Source organism: Schistocerca americana, chromosome 8, assembly GCF_021461395.2.
Source record: "Schistocerca americana isolate TAMUIC-IGC-003095 chromosome 8, iqSchAmer2.1, whole genome shotgun sequence".
In the NCBI taxonomy this organism is placed as follows: Eukaryota; Metazoa; Arthropoda; class Insecta; order Orthoptera; family Acrididae; genus Schistocerca; species Schistocerca americana.
In genome coordinates, this window is record NC_060126.1 from 428839045 (window position 1) to 428848552 (window position 9508).

General features: G+C 37.1%; 1 protein-coding gene and 1 pseudogene across 6 annotated transcripts in view; one reads left to right on the forward strand and one right to left on the reverse strand.

Moving 5' to 3' along the window:
* The window catches only part of LOC124546021 (TBC1 domain family member 4), an 891805-nt gene extending 883726 nt beyond the window's left edge, over positions 1 to 8079 (forward strand). For all 6 annotated transcript variants that reach the window (XM_047124990.1, XM_047124992.1, XM_047124991.1 and 3 more), the window contains 3 exons: positions 1364 to 1533; positions 2197 to 2343; positions 5313 to 8079. In XM_047124990.1, coding sequence (XP_046980946.1) covers positions 1364 to 1533; positions 2197 to 2343; positions 5313 to 6272 — 1277 coding nt within the window. In that variant the 3' untranslated portion in view covers positions 6273 to 8079. The remainder of the gene's footprint in view (positions 1 to 1363; positions 1534 to 2196; positions 2344 to 5312) is intronic.
* LOC124546199 lies at positions 313 to 430 on the reverse strand (annotated as a pseudogene).
* Positions 8080 to 9508: the final 1429 nt, after the last annotated feature.

Consider the following 9508-nt stretch of genomic DNA (forward strand, 5'->3'; position numbering starts at 1 on the left):
GGGACTGACTATAGCTGACATTTTCAAGCAATGTCTTAGAATTCCTCTGCAGGTTACATGAAGTCCCGGTTAATCGTATTCAAGATACTAAAACTAAACTAAACTCCGTCCGAACAAGCCTTTGAAGGCCCAACTATACCAACTGGCCGCCATGTCATACTCAGCCCACAGGCATCACTGGATGCGGATATGGAGGGGCATGTGGTCAACACACCGCTCTCCCAGCCGTATGTCAGTTTACAAGACCAGAGCCGCTACTTCTCAATCAAGTAGCTCCTCAGTTTGCCTCACAATGGCTGAGTGCACCTCGCTTGCCAACAGCGCTTGGCAGACCGGATGGTCACCCATCCAAGTGCTAGCCCAGCCCAACAGCACTTCACTTCGGTGATCTGACGGGAACCGGTGTTACCATTGCGGCAAGGCCATTAGCATTTATTCTAGATACAGTGTATATTAATAAGGGAACCATACAGAGCGGTCCTCTCTGAATGTCTTCATATAGGATCTGAACATCCAGCACCTGGACACCAGTTTCCTAAAGTAGTACAATGCATTTCTCAAAATAACTTAAAAATTGGCCTTCGAAGATGAAAAGATTTCTAAATGCTGTTAAGTACCAAACATTTGTAGGTTAGCGAATTTGTTGGTAGCTCAGTGAATAGTGTAATTGGGTTATAATCGTAAGGTCACTGATCTGAATCTCACTATCATGGTATGATTTTTATTTTTTTAATTCTTTATTTATTAACAAATAAAAATGTTAATTAACAAATAAGGAACAATAGTTTTTAATAGAAACATCTTTTTTAATTTTGATTGTTGGTCATCTGAAAATAAATTAAAATTATACTGATATGTGAAATGCCCTTTCATTAAGCGAAAAAAAATTTATTTACATCAAGTATTTGCTTTTTCTATTTAATGTTTTCTGCTTCTGTACAAATTTTTAATATACAGCAATAAAAAAATAAAAGATTTTATTATGATTCCATATTTGTTAATTAACATTTCCATTTCTTAATAAATATGGAATTTTACAAAAGCATGCTACTTGTGAGATTTGACTCACAAACATTCTGATTACAGTCCAGTTAAACTACACACTGAGCTACCAATGAATTTGTTGACAGTCTACATATGCTTTATACTTAAAAGCACTGGAAAATCTCCTAATCTTCAAGGGCAGTTTCTTAAGGTTCTTTTGAGAACTGAGTTATGCTATTTTAGGAAATTGACCTCCGAGCATTGACCAAATGTTATAAGTATGAAGAAAATCAAAAAGGGCAGAGCAGTGCATGAGATCCATGTGTAAGATAAGGTTGTTTATTCTGACAGCTGCTACTTACAGTGTTTCTTTTTGCAGATTTGCTGTTCTTTGAAAGCACAGATGTTGTGGTTCGTGTTGCTGTTGCTCTCTTAAATGAACACAGGGAAGGCCTATTAGCTTGTGATAATTTTGAAGAAATAATGGACTACCTAAAAGGAAAGGTGCCTTCTATTGACAAAGGTACTCTTGATCGCATCATGAAGCAGGTGAGATTTCTTGCAGTTTCTAAATCAGTATCTCCTTATATCAAATTTATGTAGCATATTAGGTTCATATCTGTATTGTGGCACGTATTTTCTGCACCACCTCAGTATAGTGGCAGTCACCACAGTCTTAAAATTGGTATAGGTGCTGAAAAAGAAAGACACTCTAATCACAGTGGAAGAAGCGACTGATTATCTTTTTTGTCTACTGCAAACTTTTTAGATGTAATTCACTTTGGGACACCATGAATAGAGATGACAACCACTAACATTGTTGTGTATAATAGTAGTTCAGAAAAATTGTGATCTTGGATTATGTGTTGCTTTGGTATGTTGTCTCAATATTTTTATAAATCATTTTTATAAGATTAAAATGTATGTTTGATTGCTGATATTATGTACTCATAAAACATTCTTTATAGAAATAGTATTATATCACAGATTAAAACTGAACATCAACTTGAATCGAAACTCATTTTTACACCAGACTTGCGTGGTAAAATAGTGTGATGCAAAGTAAACAAAGTAACTTTTACAATTAAGTAGAAAAGTGAAATAAATATATGACCTAAGCAGAGTGTTAACGTGTTATAAGCAACAAATTTACTGTAAATCGATTGTGAGGTACTAGTGTCGCTTATGTGTGATTCTAAATTACTGTTGCAGGTTTTCACAAGTGATGTTTCAAAACAACTTCATGATTATGAGGTAGAGTACCATGTACTGAAGGAGGAGATGGCATCACCTCGTGTAGACATGGAAACTGTACATAGACTTGAGGCGGAAAATAGGAATTTAATAGAACAACTGGAGGCAAGTATCTCATATTTCATCCCGTTTCTCAACATCCCTCAGTTGTCATCAGACCTGCCAAAATAGTAACCTCTTTTGTACTCTTAGATTCATTTGAATGTTTCTGGGACTATTTCTTCTCATCCTGATATTTGACAGATAAGCTAATTTAGTCATGAGCATAAGCCCAATGAAAAAGTATGTCAAATTGAACCATACTGATGTACAAACTGATCCCTGGCTGTGGTGTGAGATATGTGCCTGCTTTGCCTCATTTGCTGCATTGTCCGCTGCTCACCCCACAGCATTCGCTTAGTGCTTCCAGTGCACTTAATACTTTCCATATTCTCTTCTATTTCTGAGCTTTGGACAGGTACTAGGAGAATTAGGAGGATTGATTTATAATGTTTACATTCATATGTGGAGTTTTATTTTGTAAATATATAAATACATTTGCAGCTATCATAAGCTTATATGCTATTATAATATGAACACAAACCAGATTACTTACTGCCCCTTTTTGGTACAAAAAAAGAGAGTTCTATTGAATTCTTTACAATACAACTTCGTCTGAAATACCAACTGTTTGTTTTAAAGCTAAGAATAAAGTTTTTTGTGAGTCCGGCCAATAGCACCAACATAAAAGATGATAAAGACCACCACAGTAAACAAGACATGAATATCATAACCTGTACTGAAGTAGGGTGCTATAGGCATTTCAAAGTGCAAACTTTCGCTTGATTGTGATCTGCACATTAAAATTTCACAAGGCATGAGTAAGAATTGTATTGCACTAGAAAAATATTGAGAGCAATTTTACCAAGAAAACCTGTTTCTTCATGCTTAGATGAATGTTCTGGGCATTTTCATTGTTCATGTCGATGACTTAACTATTACTGATAATCCTATTTAGGACTATTTCACACCGAGCGGGGTGGCGCAGTGGTTAGACACTGGACTCGCATTCGGGAGGACGACGGTTCAATCCCGCGTCCGGCCATCCTGATTTAGGTTTTCCGTGATTTCCCTAAATCGCTCCAGGCAAATGCCGGGATGGTTCCTCTGAAAGGGCACGGCCGACTTCCTTCCCAATCCTTCCCTACTCCGATGAGACCGATGACCACGCTGTCTGGTCTCCTTCCCCAAACCAACCAACCAACCAACCAACTATTTCACACATTTAATTCCATTTCTTAAAATTGCACGATTTTTTTCATGCAGTAATCAGATATTTAATTCCTGGTTTATTGCTTAATTATGTACTTCATATATGTGTCAGTATAGTTTGGGATAATTTATATAGAAAGCAGAGCAAGCATTTTTCTGGCACATAAAAGAAACAATTGATCACTAAATTAACATTGTTAGCACTCCTGGTATAAGAAACTAGTCACAGAAATGATGACAGTATTACAAAACACTGTCGCACAGGTGACAACTTAATCACATTACATCACATGTCAGAGGAGCAACTACTGAATAACACTGTACACACTCCATCACTTGAGTGGCCAGTGCACTCATTGACATATCCTATCAAAAAGGCTCCCACTAATGCACTACACAGTGTGTCGATCGGGTGACCACTGAAACCACAGCATATCCCGCCGCACAAACAGCAACTGCTGACATTCGATTGGTTGACACATAACAAATCAGCATGTTCTATCCTGTGTCTGTGTGAGTATGCGTTATACGCAAATCTAGTGAAGTTACAGCAGTTGGGACACATCTGAAGCCTCTGCTCCATAATCCTGCTGGTCTCCATTAAATTGGGCACACAGTGGGATGAAAATACTGTTGATATAAACTGCACACAAAACTCGCACCCTCTATTGTTGGGATCCAGTTTTATAGTTCAGTGGCGGACAGCACATCCGTCTGCTAGCAGCGCAGTACAGTGGCCAGTGCTGTAAGCTCGCAGCTTGACTAACTGTGCTGACAGTGCCACCTTCCAGCCTGTGCTGTTGGTTAATAACTTGGCTAGGTGGTCATAGTACAGTGGCTGGCTGAACTGTGCAATCGCTTGTTGCTGTCACTACAGTAATAAGGAAGTTACACTTTTGAAAACATCAAGTTCATGTAGTACTTTGCAAAATGTTCCAAAATAATTGTCAGAAAGCTACATGTATTAGATTGATCAGAACCACTTATGCATTATAGAATTGTATTAACTGTATTACAAAAGAAGAGGTACGTTTTGGTAATTATATGAAAAAATAGAGATAAATTCGAATGTGAACAGAGGGATTAATACTGTTGCAAATTTACTGCGCATATATTCATATATGATGACAGGTTAAATAATTTGGAAAGAAAGAATAGATAAAGGGAGCAATTAAAAGGTTACATATTTGCAACATAAGGAGAAGATAGATTGCTACTTAGGGGTAAAGATAACACATTACATTGCATACAGGAACAACTGTGTGCAACTTAATGTGTCATCTTCACAGCAAACAGCAAGCTATCTTTTCCTTATATTGTAACAATATTATGAAAAGGATAGGTGTTACTCACCATATAGCAGAGATGGTGATTCACAGACAGGCACAACCAAAAGATTGTCAGAAAATGAGCTTTCAGCCAACAGGGTGTTCATCAGAGATAGAACAAACACACACACACACACAAGCTAGTGGCTCTGAAAGCTTGCCTAATTATAATCTTTCATATCTGTGTTCTGCCGCCACTTGGTAAGTAGATTTCTTTATCTATCCAGTTACCTTATTTTGTCAAAAATTGATTCTTTTCATAATATTGTTGCATTCCTCCCGGATTTTCCATTGTTGAACTTTTTGGGGTTTCCATTGTTTGATAAAGCATATTTGTGTATTCTTACCTAAAGAACAAGAAGCAAATGTCGAGCATTAAATATTAATACAATTGTTTGTTTTAATGTGTATTTTCTCTTCTCCATTGTTCATACCACAATCATCTAGGTTGTTTTGTAAAAGATACAAATCTTTTATATCAAATTTCTTGTTTAGATTGCTACAAGTGCTACCCACAGACAGCAACAAACCATCAACAAGCTGGAAGCGCAAGTTCGAAGCTTGGAAGTGAGCATTACAACTATGGGAAATTTCATCTCAGAGCTGGTAGACACAAGAAAGGATATAGAAATTCCAGGAGAAGTACGGCGCTTAATTCAGCAAGTCGCAGTTGTAGAGAGACGCAAGTCTACAACACAGAAACCAAAGATTGAAGCGCTTAAAACTCCAGCACCAAGTGTCATTGAGACACCAGCCACAGAAGTTCAGAGGTCGAGTTCTGCTGCCGACGAGCTGAGTTCACAGCATCATGGACATACTCCCTATCCCCTGAAGTCTGCACTTAGTTCCCCAAATCTTTCTGCCCGTCTCACTGGAGTGTCATCACTTTTCAGCAATACTCACAATAATAATAAACAGCAGAAACCGAATGCTGTTGCTACCTCCAGTGGCCCTACAAAGGCTTATTCCCAAACATCAGACACCCGTCACATGGGGCAAAAGATGGCTAAGCCAAATGGTATTGTAAAGACAGAGAGACAAAATGCTCCAGAGACAATTAAAACATTATCTGACACATCTACATTGAAATCTGAATCCCCTCTGGCATCCAAGCCAAAGCCCCTTCGGCCGTCTCAGAGTTCCTATGAGTTGACAACTCCAATTGTGAAGCTTGTTGATGACAGTGGTGACAGTGGAAATGTGACTCCAACATCTCCCTCCACCCAAGTTCATCCGCTTGACAGCTGCCTGGGTGTAAACTTTTCCTTTAGTGGGACAACCAAACTGAAAACAATAAGACCACTCCGTGCAAATCTACAGCGGAATCCAAGTTCAGAGAGCCTAAAAATTAATCCTGGAACAGACGGACTGGACATAGTCAATTTGAGACCGAAGGAACAACAGCCCCTTGTTGTTGGTGTCAATCCACAGAGTAATGGTGTTCTCACGAGGTAACCTGAGCTGTGCTAATGTAATATTGTTTAAATATAATGTAATATTGTTTAAATAGCACTGAAAAATAGTTCATTTATTTGATTTTCAGTTTTAGCTCCAGCTGAAATGTTAGTATCAAATCCCTGAATCTCAGAATACCTAATCTGATGAGTCATGTGGTATTTGCAGTCTGCCCAACAAAATCGGGGCATTTCATATTGGTAGTGTTTGCATAATGTATGTTCACTATTTACTGATTTATTTCAGTATAAAATCAACAGTAAGTGTATTTCAAACTGAAAATGGAATTGAGTGTCTGCTGAGGCAGATAGTTGGTTTATTCAGTGACTCACTAATGCGTTTTTTATTATTTGTTCTATTTCTTGTTTCTGGTGCAAATAGATTATGTCTATAATGTAAATGATGTGTCAAAACAGCGACTTGCTAGAAGTATTAACCTATGTCCATTCACTCAAGCTTTAACCTTGAAGTTCACCTGCAGTGTTCCTCCTCTTCCATCTCCAAATGTTACAGAAATCCATCGATCTTCCAAACTGAATGTATTTACCTAATTGTCTTCCTTATCAAAATGTAGCCACATTCCAGAAACATTGATGAAACTGAATGAATATGTGAGTTCTAAGCATCTAAGAGGACAGGCCGCACAAATTATCATAAAATAAATCATTGTTTTGCATGTATATGTTCCCCATTATAATTTTGAGAATTTGGGATTTGAAATTCTGTTCAGCTCTAGTTTTCATACAATTGTATTGGCAGTTTTACTTTTCTAACATTTCCTTCCCACCAAGCATATCAATTTCTGCCCTGCAAGATGTGAAAAATGACCAAGGCTAGTAAAAACCATGTGATAAATGTTTTGAATCTTGCCAGTATTGAAACAATACACATCAGTAATGGAATTCAGCTACTGAAACACATGAATTCTCTAAAGTTTAGTAGTAACATCCAGTTTAACATTTTTATTTCTGACACCATGACTGAGAAGTCCTGTGGCTTTTGTGAAACTGGTTTATAGGATTGTATTATGATTTATTTGACATTTTCAGATTCAGAATATTTATTTTTGTAGCCAAAATATTGATATTATAGTGATAGTGAAATGTATGACAGTTTTTTCAGATGCCAGTATTTTTCATGGCTTTAGAAAGGTTATAAAATGCAGGTCAAACCTGAGATGTATTTTTTTCCAATATTTGTATTTCAGACTATATTTTTCATTGTAAAAACTCTTCTTTAGCAAAAACAGTTATCCAGAAGTAACTAAGATATAACTTTAATCTTGTTGTCATTATTTTTTGAAATTTTAAGTGAGAAAAGGAAAGATCTCTGTTACAAATTGTTTCTGACACATATACAGTATCGTTAGTATGTAAATATACTATTGTCAAACCTTGTACTTAACAGTTCTGTTAACTGTAAAGTATGTACATGTATATATATTTGTGTGTGTGTGTGTGTGTGTGTGTGTGTGTGTGTGTGTGTGTGTGTGTGTGTGTTTTTGAGACAATGGCTTCAGATGTACAAGACAGTAAGGAAAGTATGAAAATGTGTGTGATGTGGGGAATACTTGGTGTGAGCAAATTCATTTTGCTGTGTGTACTATGGCACCAAATAGTCATTATGTCTTAGTTGAAACTGTGATTCATTACTGTTGTTAGATTGTAAGATATATTAATAGCAGTATTCAGAGAGAATGATGACATGTTGTTGTTTGCGTGTTACCAGTAACTCAGTGTAGTATGTGAAACACATATCTATACTATGTATGATATTTACTTAATAAAATTTTTATTTCAGTTTTCAAGTAGTGCTGTTTCTTTCATTTATTGGCTGATTTTAAGCAGTCATAGTTCACAGAATCCTACAACAGATATTTGATTATTAAATATCATTCAGAATTATGAATAAAGGCCAACAAGATTTCTAAGTAGATTCGTGGCTCTCCTCTGCTGTGGTACAGGATGACAAAATGTCCTTTGCCAATAACCAATACTAAAGCTTTTGTTAGTTACAAAAGCTGTGCAGGGATAGAAAGAAAAAATAGCCACACATAATACCCATTGGTGGCAACAAAAAAGTGTGTATTGGTTACCAAGGGGCATCAGAAAGGCTGACACACACACACACACACACACACACACACACACTCTCTCTCTCTCTCTCTCTCTCTCTCTCTCTCTCTCTCTCCCCCCCCCCCCCCCCTCCCTCCCAGCCCCACCTTTTTTTGACAGGTTTGGTGTGCCTGCCAAGAATTCCTCTCCTGTGACAACCTCTTCATCTCAGACTAGCACTCGCAACTTATATCCTCAATTACTTGTTGTATTTACTGAAGTATCTATCTTTGTCTTCAGTTTTTATTCTCTACAGCTGCCTCTCTAGTACCAAAGAAATTATTCCCTGCTGTCTTAACGCATGTTCTAACATCTTGTGCTTTCATCTTGTCACTGTCTTCCATATGTTCCTTTCTTTGTTGATTCTGTGAAGAATCGACTCATTCTTTACTTATTAACCTTCTGTAGCATCACATCTCAAATGCTTCAATCTCTTCTGTTCTGGATGTCCCACAGTCCATGATCCATTACCATACAATGCTGTGCCCCAAAGGTACATTCTCAGAAGTTTCTTCCTCAAATTTGGCCATGTTTCATACTAGTAGACTTCGCTTGGCCAGGAATGCCATTTTTGCCTGTGCTAGTCTGTTTTTTTATCGCCTTACTTCATCTGTCATGGCTTATTTTGCTTCAAAGTTGACAGAATTCCTTTACTGTGTCTACTTCATAATCATCAATTTTACTAAGTTTCTCATTATTCTCATTTCTGCTATTTCTCATTACTTTCATCTTTCTGTGGTTTACTTTAAGTCCATATTCTTAGTTATTAGACTTTTCATTCCGTTCAGCAGATACTGTAATTCTTCTTCACTTCCAATGAGGATACCAATGTCATTAGTGAATCTTATCATTGGTATCCTTTCACCCTGAATTTTAATACCACTCCTGAACCTTTCTTTTATTTCTATCATTGCTCCTTCGACATAGGTAGGAGTGAAAGACTGCATTCCTGTCATACACTCTTTTTTTTTTTTTTTTTTTAATCCGAGCACTTCATTCTTGGTCATCCAATCTTATTATTCCATCTTGGTGCTTGGAAGTATTGTACATTACCCATCTTTTGCTATAGCTTACTCCTATTTTTCTCAGAATGTCAAGCATCTTGTACCATTCTACAATGCC